We start from the raw sequence: 15,703 nt of genomic DNA on the forward strand, positions 1-15,703 counted from the left end.
CTTTTCATGTTGTTTGGAACCACCAGAAATGAGTATGAACGAAACAGTTTCAGAAAAATTATGTGGACCTAATACTATATGTCTGACTTATCATTGGCTGAAGCACTTTTACAGTTTGTTAACAACAGATTCCTTACATCAGTGATCTGCTTCATGCTATCACATCACAGATACGACAACCTCTTCATTCTTTGCGAGGAAAAAGCCACACATAATAGAAAAGGGAGAGCTATATGCTCTAAATACATAGAGAGAAAAATGACAAAAACAATAATTTACTTAAATATCACATTACTTTTGAACGAAATTTTCCACAAGTATGATTTCTATGATACACATTCTGTTCAGGATACAAAATTTTGCACATTTCTTAAGTCTATGGAAACGGCTACGATTACGTGCCATCTGTTCCCAATGACCAATACATGCAGTATGATAGGCAAAATCCCGCGATATTAGTTTGTAAACTGCCTCACATTTTTCCGCAAACCTCATTTTCTTAATCGCTGACAAAAATGTTCAGGCAGGGGCCGCCAGAGACACGAACAGGAGGACCGAGTACCCAGGACAGCTCATTATTATAAACCCCAACACACCACCCACAGCACGATCCAGCTCAACTAGAAACCTCAAGGCCACACAACACACATCCGGCTCATTACTATGCGTCCTACACTGGCACCTCGTCACTATGCAACACAATGACCACCCTTAAATATGCAGTTCTTCTTTTCAGCTCAGGTGGCTGTATGGAAAAAGTGGCAGGTGTGTTTCATTCATGTCGCAGTTTATCCGAAACTGGTTGGGAGGGGGGGAATACGGTGGGACAGATGGTGACCTTGAGGGGGGGAGGTGTTGGACCCTCATGGTACTGATATAGGTGGGACCTAAACTGCACTTGAATCTCATTAACCCCGCTACTAGTGCTGTCGTATAGCTGCCAGTCTTCTTTCTGAATACTCGTCTATTTTCTGATACCTTAAGCCGAAATATCTGTAGCCCGTCAATTCTGTCGTCGCCCTTTATTTTTCTGTGTAGTATTAGCTGTGTCTCTTACATTACATGAGGTGTAGACTCTTTTGATAGACTTTCATGATTTTTATTTTTCCTCTAACTTTACGAGCTCTTTTGAGGAACTAGTCATTTCTTATGTAACATTATTTTACAATCACATTTCGTTCAGGGTGTTGGGAACTGGATACCTGCTTCGTACTGTAATGCTGACCAGAGATAACATTTGAGCAGGATTTCCATCACTTTTAGTTGTCATTTTTAACCAGGAATAGCGATCTCAACTTATAAAAAAGTAGCTCTAAGATTTACGTTTTTGCTACTCAGCGAAAAATGAGATAGCTTAATAACATTAGGTTGGATTAATTGCTACTATTTGAAGCCACATTTCCTCTCAAACAGTGAAGAAGGCTAGTGAAATTGAACCTCATAGATAAAGACCATTACTGGTCCATCTCCTTTACTAAGAAGCTGAAATTTTATGCCTTTCGGTTTCGTTTGCAATAATTTTCTAATATCCATATATTTTAAATAATTTCTGATATATATATCGTAAAATGAGTATAATCTTGACGAATTTTGTATAGTGATGATAATTACTCACGTTTCATTAAATGTCTAGCGCTTGCAGATTTAAAGACTCAAATAAACATTTGATCAGTATAACCAATAGCAAGATCATAATAATTTTTACAATATTCATTTGATCCAATAGAAAGAGTTAGTGAAAGCCTGCGAATGTCGAAACAGTGGCTTTCTTTATGAAATAACTTTCCTGCCATCACTCACGATTCCGTTTTATTTTGCACGACGCGTTCCGGGAAACGATTTACAGTACAACACTTGAAGAGTGACAGATCTCGTAGAATTACAGTTTAGGGATGAAGAGTCTCGAGTCCCTAATTTCAGTAGGATATTTCGTAATTTCTAACATAGAAGTGCAAACGGCTGCTGGACACAGGCCCTCGCTGTATTGTTGCTTTTACGAAATCGAGCAGTGTACAAAATGTGGTTTATGAATCTTAGTGTAAAATTAAGCAGTTCAGCTGATACGTCCCTGTGTTACATATTATTTGTTCATTTTGCTGCCTTTGACGTTCTGTATCGCTACCTTAAGTGTTCGTGCAATTTAACATACTTTTGCCAAGATAATTTTTACCACAGTTTAAGTTTATTTATTTTTTGATAAGAGTAGCTCAGTGGTCTCCCTAAATCAGTTCAGGCGAATCCTGAGACAGGTGCTTTAAAAACACCAAAGGTAGTTTCTTTCCCCATCTTCGCCCATTTCAGCATTCCACCTATAATTATCTCAATGTCGACAGACGCTAAACTCTAGATCCTTTCTCCTCTCTTTTACCCTCGATATCATAGCGCAACTTCTATAGAAAATTGCACGATCATTCACTTCCACCTTTTGACACCAGTGGATCACTGAGAAGTCTTAAATGTATCGATAGCTCCAGAGGCGATTGATTTTTCTTGAAGCCGAGTGACAGGTGTTCGAAGCCGCGCAATCCAGTCCGGCACGGTAATCGCCCAAGGTCGGCAGGCGGCTCATCCACAGACACAGACGTTGTTGTCCTCGCCCCCTCTACTGCTGGAAAGAAAGTGGATCACAGAGCGTGGCCACGCTGCCGACGCTGACTCCGCGCTGGAGCTAGTGATCTCCGAAGCAGCCTCCAGCGCGGACCACAGCCGGGAAACGCGCTCCAGCAGTTCAGCAACAGGTGGGCGTTCCTCCAGCCCCTGGCGTGTCGCCGTGTTCCGTATCGACTCCTCCTTTCACTGTCGGTCGAATACACAGGTTAAATGTTGTGACTATCGTCCCAAATTTCTATGAGGAAAGATCATTAGGTGCTCAGTTTTCGTCATTATTTGCTACAATTAAAATCTTTAGCAGTGTCTCGGCTTTAATCTTGCGATCGTAAAGTGGGATGAAAACATTTTGTAACAACAAGAGTTTTTTAGAAAATTGTTATCTTAATTTCCTCTCCTTCATTTAAAGTCTGACTTTTTTTTGTGCATTTAGAATAACCGGGTCGGAATAATCTGTGATTACTTCAGTGCACTTGTTCTTGTAATTTGGTTAGTTTCTTGAAAGTGTATGTATATAAGCATGTGTGTGAGTGTCTCTCTCTCTCTCTCTCTCTCTCTCTCTCTCTCTCTCTGTGTGTGTGTGTGTGTGTGTGTGTGTGCGTGTGTGTGTGTGTTTGTTTTAGAATACTGGGAGAATAGAAACGTTTTCTCATGTCGAGGCAACAGTGCAACGTTATTTACTAGCCTAGTGATACAAAACACCTATATCACTTGGTGTTTTTGTTTTCCTTCTCATCATGTCACTGCTGGGCCTTTTTACAAACTTTAAAAATAATTTCTCACAAGCGAAACATGTAGTCGTGGTCAGCTGATTCATTGCGCTCTGCTTCTTAATTTAGATTACCACCTCATACGCAACTGTGTCTGTATATTTTTCTTATTGATGTTACCAACGGTTTCACTGGACACTGGTATTGAAGTGACTATGTGCTGTGTAAGAGGGGTTTCCCAAAAGGCAATTATTAAGGACTTATCCCGAACTACAAAAGTATTCGAAAAGAAATTGGTCGCAATGCAAACGGGCGCAGTAATTTTCGAGAAGTTTCAATAGTACCCACATAACGTAACTAACTGGTCGTTTCTTTCCATAATAAACAGGCACTATTTTTGGATAAGCCCCTTATTCTGATTTACGTAATACCAGGCGACAATTTAACTTCCCATATCAAATTCTGACTTCCTATGGCTTACCATTAGATCGCTGATAAGGCGCGTCTTGGTGATAATGAATATGAACTGGTGACTTTCGTTATTATGCATGGGCACCAGTGGGCACCAGGACTCTCACAGCACACAGTACCAAACTCCCTTTGCAGTTGCTTCATAAGTCATGTCAGGCGGGAACTCTGATAAAGAATTTTTTTTACCTAAATAAAGCTTTGTTTCACAATTTATGTAAGAGAAATCAAATTGTCTATACGTACAGGTTGCGGCAAATAAGAGTGACACGGCGAAATGAGCACCAGGTACAAAGAAACACAGCAGAGGAAAGGAAGTGCAGTACTAACCTGATTATAGCAGGTGCTGAAAGTGACCACCGTTCATCTCACGGCACTTCTGGGCCCTGATCAGCAGGTTGCTGAAGGCGGATCGAAACTGGACTGCTGAAATCTCTGCAGTCTCATCCGAAATGTTCTGCTACACTTCTTGAAGACTGTGAAGATTGTTGCGATACACCTTAGACTTGAGGGCTCCCCACACAAAGTAATCGCACAGTGACAGGTGAGGTGACGTGGGCTGCCAGCTAGGACCGCGACCAGACTGGCCTCTGCTTACAACTCTGTCAGGCGCGAAGATTGTGTAAATGTGCTCGTCGGTGTGGCCGTCCGTATGGGCAGTTGCTCCCTCCTATTGGAAGTAAATGTAGATCTTTTCCTCCTCCGTTAATGCTACCACAAATTCACGTCCAATGGCATCCACTCGTCAGGGCCACTTTTATTTGTCCCACCTCGTACAAACACTACCGACCTCTTTGTTTGGGGACGTGACATCGTGATCACGCAGAGACTGATTCGAATCCGCATAGCGCTAAGGCTTTATCAACGAAATATAACCGACATCGTGACACTTGCAATTCAGCTTGTGCTGACCATATGCTAACTTCTCGGGTTAAATCACGATGTTCTCCGTAATGATCCGTGGAATGGGAGCAGAAGAGAACACTAATGGCAGTCGGTCCATTAGATGAGATATAAGCAAACAGTTCCCTTGATGCTTTTGGAGGAAACTACACTGTCCATCGTGCCCGCGCTGTCAGACATCCTCTATGAACCATAAACGCTGCGTGCAGCTACACGTGCACAAATCAGTCACCTACTCGTAATATGCGCAGTTACGGCGGCGCTAGTTTGCAGCTCTCTAGGAAACGTACTAGTTGCGCATCCCTAGGAACGCATATTAGAACGCTATTGAAATACACTCAGTGATATTTCACCCAATTCATTTCTTTTATATATTGCAAGATTACAGAAAGTTCCCTATGTACTAAAACAGACTACGCTACTGTTGTGCAGTACCTGTTTATTGTATTGCTGAAAGCGATGTACAAATTTCTAATTTTAATATATAATTTTTACGGTTTATATCAACCCAATTTCATAGAAAGTAGGTGGTGACAGGTGTGAATATTACCGAACTATCAGTTTAATAAGTCACATTTGCAAAATGTGCCTATCCCCAATGTTATTCAATCTGTACATTGAGCAGGCAATAAAGGAAACAAAAGAAAAATTTGGCGTTAGAAGACCAGCTGAACTGAAGGGACAGCGTCTTGAAAGGTGGTTACAAGATGAACATCAACAAAAGGAAAACAATGATAATGAAATGCAGCCGAAAGAAATCAGCTGATGCCGAGGAGATTAGATTAGAAAACGAAACACTTAAAGTAGTAAATGAGTTTTGTTATTTGGGGAATAATGGCCGAAGTAGAAAGGATATTTTATGTAGACTGGCAATGGCAAGAAAAGCGTTTCTGAAGAAAAGAAATTTCTTAATATTGAATATAGATTTAAGTCTTAGGAAGTCTTTTCTGAAAGTATTTGTGTAAAGTGTACCCATGTTTGGAAGTGAAACAGGGACGATTAACAGGTTACACAAGAAGAGAATCGAAGATTTTCAAATGTGGTGCTACAGAAGAATATTGGAGATTTGACTTGTAGATCCCATAACTAATTAGAAGGTGCTAAATAGAATTGAGGAGAAAAGAGTAAAAGAAGGTATCCGTTGACAGGACGCATTCTGAGATACCAAGTGCTCACCAATTTAATACTGGAGGGAAGTGTGGGGGTTGGAAATCGTAGAGGGAGACCAAGAGATGAATACAGTAAGGAGATTCAGAAGGATGTAAGTTGAACTAGTTATTCAGAAACGAAGAGGCTTGGACAGGATAGAGTAGCATGGAGAGCTGCATCAAACCAGTCCTAAGACTGAAGACCATAACAACGTCAAAAGCAACCATCTCGTAACGTTGGTTTTAATTCCTGCCACTGGTAGATGGGCGCTCTCATTCTCATACCAATACCCACAGTCTCTAGCAGCGACTAAACCTCTAGCGAGTTCATGCTTTTTAACAATTAAAACAATTAGAATTATCACTCAAACCAGGAGCGCGTTTTTATTCACAAAATTATTATCATGAATGTGAAGCTGCAGTCTTCACTCCTGAAACTGTTCCAAAACTTCCACGAGTTTATTTTACAACGGTAAGGAAGTTTCTTAAGGTAAAATACCTCCGACGCCCTCCTCATCGAAGTTGCGTCCACGAAGGATTTGTAAAGTACCTTTCAGCTCAAAGATCGGATCGGATCGATTCCATTACTGAGGACCTCATGTTAATGATCCTGCCATAAATTTTTAATGCTACACAGCTACCAAAGTGGGCTATGGAGTGAGTTTCCTATGATTTTTCTAATTGGGGCTCTTCGATTGCATGTGAAACTATTAATTTTCACAAATAAAGTCCAGCTTGTTACTGAATTCTTACATATCCAAAGAAAATGATTACAAGTAAAGGGTGCGTAGTGCTGTGGAATGTAGCAAGGCTTCCTGTACTTTTCATGGCTCCACGAGGTTGAGTTCATATGGGATATACTGAGGCAAGGAAACTTTTATAATTGTACAGGGTGGTGAGAAACAGTCTGCAAAGCTTGTGAGGGCGTTGCAGGATAGGTTGTGCTGAGAAGTAATCGTTGGAAAAAAAATTCCCTACTTTCAACCGTTTCTGAGTTAGGTAACATTGAAGTTAGCCAATCAGGCCGTTGTGCGCATAAATTCAAATGGCCCGCCAGATGCAATGAGTGTCGAAACTTCCTGGCAGATTAAAACTGTGTGCCGGACTGAGACTCGAATTCGGGACCTTTGCCTTAGACAAAGGCACCGAGTTCGAGTCTCGGTCCGGCACACAATTTAATCTGCCAGGAAGTTTCATATCAGCGCACACTCCGCTGCAGAGTGAAAATCTCATTCTGGACAATTAGTGTCAGTTGTTCTCATAGCGTAGATGATGGCGCACGAGACTGCTCAGCCTTTGGCTCGGGTTCGATCCTTACTACACTCTCATGTCAAGTTTTTGTATTGCTCTCTTAGGAAACCAAACGAAGAACACGCTTGAATTTTTGCTTACAGCGGCGTTATTGGCTAACTTCAATGCTAATTAACACAACGCGTCGAATTTTTTTCTTAACAACTATTTTTCAGCACAACATACCCTGAAGCGCCGATACGAGCTTTTCAGACTGTTTCTGACCACCCTGTACAACCAGTCACAAATGGAAGCGGCTTCAGTCAATAATTTAAACATGTGAAAACTGATGATGTTCTTTGGTTCAGGAGTAATGTCGTACCAGCTTTCATTAACTTTATGGACGTTTGCAAAATCTGGAGAACATCGACACAAAATGTATTTGAAGTATGGTATTTCTCTGATGCAAGCATTGTAGAGTACAATAAAAGACTTCTCTCCAGATCCAGATACGCAGGCTTTCACGTTTCTCGACTGAGGTTACTTCTGCACGAAATAGGTGACCGTCACCCAGCTGTCTCATACTCCACTCTCACGGGCAGTGAAACCGAAACATTCGTTACGTGACACGGACCTCATTGTCTATAAAAGGGAGAAAGACGCGGAGAGCAGGTGCTGCGCGTAACGCAAAGCTTTGCTCCCTCGGAAGGGCCGGCCATAGATCACGCCGCGCCGCTGAGACAGGTCTCCCAGGGGCGCGCGGCCTTGCCGATGACGGGAATGGAAGTGCGGCTCTGCGGAATAGGCTAAGGCCCGGCAGCGGCCAGAGCCATGTAGGCTACAAACAGAACGCCGCGGCCTCGCCTGACGCCGACGACCTTGTCTGTGGCGAACACATGGCCGCCACCGCTGCTGGCTGCAGCCGATCAGTGTCGCTCAACGCCGTGCTCAGCAGGAAGACAAGCAAACTGGCCAGGCAAATATCACCTACTCAAAAAGTCTACAGAGTGATGCAAAAAGTTTCATCAAAGTTTTGCCCTCCACCGGACACACGACCATCATCCAGATGACTGTCAAAATCGTCCCATACTTTTGCCCTCCACCGGATGCATGTACCATCATCCAGATGATTGTCAAAATGGTCCCATACCATTGCGAGCGTGTCTGGAGTTACCACGTTTACCGCTTTTACTTTTCGGCGTCACTGAGTTCACTCAAAGTTCATTGAAGGGGTGGCACATAAGAGGAGTCTTTCATAAATTTCCACAAAATTCACATAACGTGAAACCTTGGAGGCCTGTGGTGCAATGCGAGATCCGTACTCCCTTCACAGTCAATCCATCGTTGAAACAGCTCATTATTGAGAAATGCTCTTACATAGCTATACCAGTATGATGGTGCTCCGTCCTGCTGAAAAATAAGGTTTTTGTTATGTTCTCGCAGCTGTGGGAAACGCCAGACCAACATGTCCAGGTACGCAACTTCTGTAACCATCTTTTCCCCAAAAAAGAATGAGCCGTAAAATTCGTAAGGCGCAAAATACGTGAAGCTAAGGAGAGTCTCCCTCGTGTTCGGCTATGACACGTGGCTGGTGTAGTGGTTCACTGTTCCACTTAATGGAATGTTGCCTCATTACTGAACTCTAAACGTGAAAAAAAAAAAAATTGTTACCTTCAGTCTCCACGCTCAGAATGAATTCACAAAACTTCAAAAAAAAAAAAAAAAAAAATAGGCTCTGAGCACTATGGGACTTAACATCTGAGATCATCAGTCCCCTAGAACTTAGAACTACTTAAAACAAACTAACCTAAGGACATCACACAAATCCATACCCGAGGCAGGATTCGAACCTGCGACCGTAGCGGTCGCGTGGTTCCAGACTGAAGCGCCTAGAACCAAGCGGGCACAGAACTTTATACGTTTTGTATATCATATTCATGAACGGCTTGTTCAAAAAATGTTCAAATGTGTGTGAAATCTTATGGGACTTAACTGCTAAGGTCATCAGTCCCTAAGCTTACACACTACTTAACCTAAATTATCCGAAAGACAAACACACACACCCATGCCCGAGGGAGGACTCGAACCTCCGCCGGGATCGAAAGGCTTGTAGTAACTGAATACTGTATGGCTTTAAATACAAACTTAGACGCAAAACACGCCATACAGAAGTATGAGGGATATCTAACTCTCGGATGAAGCGACGAATAGATTTCTGTCGGCTACTGTTTGTAAATCTAAAGGTATAGATCCTCTGATTCTATTGAACTAACGCAGTTGCATGGGACCCTAGATTCCGAAAGTGGGGGAACGGAGTGGGTGAGGGGGAGGGGTGCTCCAGGTGGCACATGGCAACGTTATTTCAGGAAAGTATGATGATGCTGGCAGCGAACGACTTTTCTTAGGCCGACGTTCGGTAACTTCCTAGTCTGCCTCTTCAGCGGTGACGGCGCTAGCTTACGTCGACGCAAGTATCCGCTAAAAGCGTTGCGTCCCGTGTTACGAAGATTGGCCGAGTGCTAGACATCCGAAGATTGCTTCTATTGCAATTTTATCTTCTGTGTATGATGACACCTTCACTTCGTCTCATGACACAGAAGTACTAATGATTTCAATCTGAGTGGACATTTCAGGGAAGTTTTGGAACGTCGACTGTGTGACTGACTTCGACGATCCATACCACTCCTGCTTGTTTGCAGCTTTCAGTGACAAATCGACCATTATATTTCCGAAAACCTTAACTGAATTGTTCGGAAGTGTGATTTTTTTTCCATACTCCGCAAGCCACCTGACGGTGTGTGGCGGAGGGTACCCTGAGTACCTCTATCGGTTCTCCCTTCTATTCCAGTCTCGTATTGTTCGTGGAAAGAAGGATTATCGGTATGCTTCTGTGTGGGCTCTAATCTCTCTGATTTTATCCTCATGGTCTCTTCGCGAGATATACGTAGGAGGGAACAATATACTGCTTGAATCTTCGGTGAAGGTATGTTCTCGAAACTTTAAGAAAAGCCCGTACCGAGCTACTGAGCGTCTCTCTTGCAGAGTCTTTCACTGGAGTTTATCTATCATCTCCGTAACGCTTTCGCGATTACTAAATGATCCTGTAACGAAGCGCGCTGCCCTCCGTTGGATCTTCTCTATCTCTTCTATCAACCCTATCTGGTACGGATCCCACACTGCTGAGCAGTATTCAAGCAGTGGGCGAACAAGCGTACTGTAACCTACTTCCTTTGTTTTCGGATTGCATTTCCTTAGGATTCTTCCAATGAATCTCAGTCTGGTATCTGCTTTACCGACGGTCAAATTTATATGCTCATTCCATTTTAAATCACTCCTAATGCGTACTCCCAGATAATTTATGGAATTAACTGCTTCCAGTTGCTGACCTGCTATTTTGTAGCTAAATGATAACGGATCTATCTTTCTATGTATTCGCAGCACTTTACACTTGTCTACATTGAGATTCAATTGCCATTCCCTGCACCACACGTCAGTGAGAGTGGACGCTGTCATAGAGCTAAAATATGGCCAAACGACTATTCAAATATTATTCACAGCCAACGTAATTTGAAGAGGGTGTGATGAAAATCTCTGTTTTGCCAGCCATACACAAATTAAAAAAAATGGGAGGGAGGCAAGGTGAATACCAATTAGGAATATGTGGGAACAGACTTCCAGTTCTAGAATTTGCCTTGTGGCTAGCGGACATTTTACAAATATTTTGGTCCGAATCGTACATTTGTACCTAATTTATCTTCTGTTGCTCGGACGCATCTGCTCCGATCTACTTAGTCTAGTATACTCGCGTATGGAAAAAGGTTTATGATAGGTAACTTCGTCGGCAGGTGCTAATGTGTAGCTAGCTGTCTCTTCAAACTTGTGGTGTAATAACGTATCTCTCGCCATTTAAATCGGTGTGAACCCAGCTGTACGCGTCTGCATCGACAATTTTATTCTCCTCATGAATGCGCTTCACGGTTCCCCGAACGGCTTTTCTGATACTTACCACGAAGTTGCTGATTTCGGAAACATCAATCTTCAGTAACTTTATAAGTAATATGTTTATTGTGTATTGACAACAGATGTTCTGTACATTAATTATTTTATACATATAATTACTGTCAACTTCCTCCTACCTGTTAAACAATGCTTCTATTGTTCTCTCAAGGTTTGTGTGCCATGTAATTTTGTGTGAGCCTGTGAAAACATTAGTTTTCATTTTATGAATACCTTTCTGGATTAGAAATGAAAGTATTTATTTTACGCGGGTTGCACGTTGCTGATAGCAGGTAACTGTGTTGAAATGATGACGACACGAGCTGTGATAACTAGAGCTCACTTAGCCTCGGGTCGCTGCCCAGTATGGCCGGCCAAGGCAGACCATGTGGGGCAAGGTCCGCTGCCGTCTTTCCTCTCAGCACGTGCACTCGAGACGGAAACTGCGTCAAGTCTCACAAGCCAGTTTGCTTACTGCCTCTACTGTGCTACATATAACTACAAGCTACAGAAAATTCGATTTAAATAAAACATTGCACGTATAGCACGACGAGTTTCAGGAATTTATTCCTATTTTCAAGTGCAACTACTTATTGCATGTGATGCCTGCGCGTGTGCTGTTTTGCTTTTCTTGCCCTGCAATAGTCTTTTGTATTTTTACTGTATCGGAAAATATAAATCGTGGAATTCTTTACACGAACTTAGAAAATACTATTTTCTAACTATTCTTTAACATTAGTGCGTAAAAAATTCCAAATTTATATTTTGCGATCGCAGTAAGATAATAAAAAGACGGCTGCGTGGCAAGCGAAATAGAACAACACCCTCAGACGTCACGTACAATACCAGTGTAAATAGTTGCATTTGAAAATGGGAATAAATTCCTTAAGGGCGTCGTGCTTGCATGAAAAAAGTAACTCGTGAAATGTTTCATTACAGTTGCAGTCTTTCGAAAAACAACGATTATGATGAATGAATTTAAATCAGACAAATTCTCTTTCCTTTCCTATACGTGGAGGGACGGCGTTGATGGCCTCTCCTGCTAGATGCATCCACTATACAGTTCTGAATCTGTTTGCCAATCGTCATCCGTCCTTCAAGTTCTTCCGTACACACTGTGTCACCAGGCTAGTATTGTTCCTGTCACATTCAAAATAGCTGTGTCATTAAGTCACTGGAGTAAGAACTGGCTACGCGACGGTTAAAATCTCCGTCTGGTCGTCCTGCTTTTGTTTTTCCGTGGATTCCCTAAATCGTTTCTAATGAAATCCTAACGTTTACTTCAGCAAGGTCGTGGCATTTCCTTCTCCATCTTTGAGCAGTTCCGTTTTGTAATGTCGTCGATGTTGAAGGGCTGTTAAATATTATTCTTCAGCCTTCCATTCTTTCACTAGAATTCAACTCCTATAACGCATGCCCCAGACTGCTACTCTACTTTTTTAAATTACTTTAGCCAAAGTACTTAAGTGCCATTATGACTACCAATATTCATCTTCAGTTACGTATTGCAAAATGCTGTTATGATCCCCAGAACACAACGATTCAATAATGAAAAGAAACGTAAACGCTGCTGCATTTTATAAATGAATCCTATTCCAAATATTCTTTAACCACTTATCTATTGTATCAGGCTTGATTAAGTCTTTCCTTACTTTTGTCGTAAAATTGACCAGAGGGTGTTTTATTAGATCCTGTGCTTTCTATTAAAGTCATTATCATATTAAATAAGAAACACTTATTGACGTTCTGCAAAATTAGTTTATTTGGTCACCCACTTCCTTCAGGCTTCTTAGGCCTCTTCAGATGACAACTGTGTGTCGTGAACACAGAAACAATGAAGTGCAGCTTACACGGATTTTATTTACACAGAAGATACGAACCTGACTTGTGGAGTGTTTAAATAGGAAAATATTGCATTTTTTTATTGCGTAGAAGTAATTACATTAACCAAAAAAGGATACAAGTTTTTTTTTGTAGAGATACATTTAACAATTGATGAAAAATTATTCTGAATTTACAATTTCACTCTGTTCTTTGTAACTGAAACTTAATTTAAAAGAGGGGAGAAAGAAAATTAAGTTTGAGCTTTTAGTACTAAGCTGGCATGTTTGTTGATTTCAAGTATTTCTACCAGCGTCACCTTTCTACTTTTCTTTACAGAATGTAAATTCTATATCGTATGAGTGGTTTTCTGTTAAAAGATGATCGACAAAACCTGAATTTTTCTCTCTTAATTTTCAACTTCTCCCATGTTCAGGTAACCTATCATTATTACCCATTGTAACAAATATGTAATGAAAACTGATTTGAACACAGACTTGTTTTTGTCAGTTACAATTCTGTGTAACTGTTGGCTCCATTGTTTATAATTTATCGAATTAGTCTGATTTTATTTCGATTTAAAAAAGAGGCAGCGATCAACAGTTTATCGCTGCCTCCATCGTAAATCAAAATAAAATCTGCTACCAGTAATTTGTCTCGGTCGTTGAACTGTGACACGCCGTCGTTTGTAGACGTAGCGTGGGCTCGTATCACGGGATGTTTCTTCCGTCGAGTGAGTAAGTTAGATGGAAGGTCAGCGCTGTTACAAGGCCCATCCTCTCGCCGAGTCGAGGATGGCAACAAGACGTTGACAAATCTAGACGCTCCTGGTCGCGCGAAACTCCGAAGAGCGCTCTCTCATTCTTTCTTTCTCACTCCGTTGTCCTGCTGCTTCGCTAAAACTTACAAGAGAACTCTTCTCTTCCACTCTGTCATGCAAATAAGGTATTGCGCATTTAACCGGCCTACTACCAGGTGTTTTTTCTCTCACTGAGTGCAACTGGAGTCCTACAGATCCCAAGTAATTTACACAGGATATATTGGCAGTTATTTAACGAATTAACACTAAAAGATACACTAAATTTGTTCAATGTAACAATAATGATTCTATTTTCATAAACATTACATTCAAGAAACAAAAATGAATTTAGATTGAGGTCGTATTGACCCCAGTGGTACTCAGTGAAAAAAAAAAAAAAAAAAAAAAAAACATGAATAAATTTTAAAGTGCTGTAAATATAAAATTGAACAAAACGTCAGTAAATATAAAACTGGACAAAACGTCATTGGACATAGTTCACTCAGAGAGAGAGAGAGAGAAGAAGTTACATAATCTGAAAAAAAAGCTTTGCAAATAAGTGAGATATGATTTTCCAATGTGCTTATGGGCTTATCTTGATCCCAGTGGAACTAGGACGGTTAAATTGTGTTTCTTATTTAATATTTGTGACCACATGCACCCCCGCGCAAAAGTCAGCTTTAAAAGGGCGGAAACATGTGATTTGTCGTTAGTGACATATTAAAGGGTTAAACCACTTATCAAATGAAGAATACACGAAGGAAGACCGAGAAATAATCAAAAAAGGAACCCAAGAAACTACGCTTGACTCACTCGGAAGATGGCTGGATGGTACACAGTCCGAATATCAATGGAACAAATGGAGTTGGTAGGGCTGCACGCCAGAAATCTGATGGAGCAATCAATAGGTCGGAAAAAAAGATGGTCATTGAGAACAAAAAACTCATATCGCTCTAAGCACTATGGGACTTAACATTTGAGGTCCTCAGTCCCCTAGACTTAGAATTACCTAAACCTAATTAACCTAAGGACGTCGCACACATCCATGTCCGAGGCAGGATTCGAACCTGCGACCGAAGCAGCCGCGCAGTTCCGGACTGAAGCGCCTAGAACCGCTCGGTCACAGCGGCCGGCCATTGAGAACAGCTCTGTTTCTTATTTTTGTTGTCATATTTTTTAAAGTGCAGCATTTTAATATGTGAGGTAAAATTTGTTCTCTTTTTTTTTTTTTTTTGCAGACGACAGTCGAGCCAGATTTCCGGAGGAGGCTCACCCAGCCCAGGACCAGGGACACCTGCGGGTAAGTTCTGCCTAGCCCTTCAAAGCTCACTCTCTGTATTTTATTTCCAGGTAAGGTTGATATTTCTACCCAACAGCGTCCTGATGCTAGAGCAAAGACGCACGGAGACAGACTAGATACATAAGAAAACTAACAATTCTGAAGAGTTACAAGTGACTCTCGGTTTATAAGGCTCTGTACGTCAAAACACTGTACTCCGATAATTGATATTACAAACGCTAAAATATTTTTAATACGGCTAGTGGCGGACTAAACATCTCATACGAATTAGAAAGTCAAAGGAGTATCAACTACACTGTCGTGTGTTCAAGCAGCAACACCATGAACACGGTGGATGTGCCACAAGCGTCAGATTAGCATGGAGTGTACTTCTTGCTTGACTACGCAAATTGTTAACATTTCAGATCGTTCGCACAAAGTATGTAAGATTATCGGAAATCGCATTTTCTACTTAAGGAAGGGCTAGACAGTGGGTTTCTCGTTCAAAACTCTCATTTCAGTGTTGGTTGGTTGTTAGATCATCGTATTATGTCTCGTGTAAGAAGGAGAAAAGTCTACCAAGGTGTGTTACAATTAGAAAGCGGCAGGACTGTGGCCTTTCAAGACTGCGGTCTATCGTTCCACGATATTCCAGATCGCGTTGGTTGGAATCCCAGGTCTGCTGTGTGAATATGGAATACAGGAGATCCATGTTCAATACATGCAAGACCTCAACGACCCC

At 41.5% G+C, this 15,703-nt stretch overlaps 1 protein-coding gene across 1 annotated transcript in view; it reads left to right on the forward strand.

The window, feature by feature from the left end:
- LOC126184504 (uncharacterized) overlaps positions 1–15,703 on the forward strand; it is a 747,836-nt gene that overhangs the window by 612,009 nt on the left and 120,124 nt on the right. The window contains exon 3 of the mRNA XM_049926899.1: positions 14,921–14,982. Within this exon, the coding sequence (XP_049782856.1) occupies positions 14,921–14,982 (62 nt within the window). The remainder of the gene's footprint in view (positions 1–14,920; positions 14,983–15,703) is intronic.

The sequence above is a fragment of the Schistocerca cancellata genome, chromosome 1, assembly GCF_023864275.1.
Source record: "Schistocerca cancellata isolate TAMUIC-IGC-003103 chromosome 1, iqSchCanc2.1, whole genome shotgun sequence".
Lineage (NCBI taxonomy): Eukaryota > Metazoa > Arthropoda > Insecta > Orthoptera > Acrididae > Schistocerca > Schistocerca cancellata.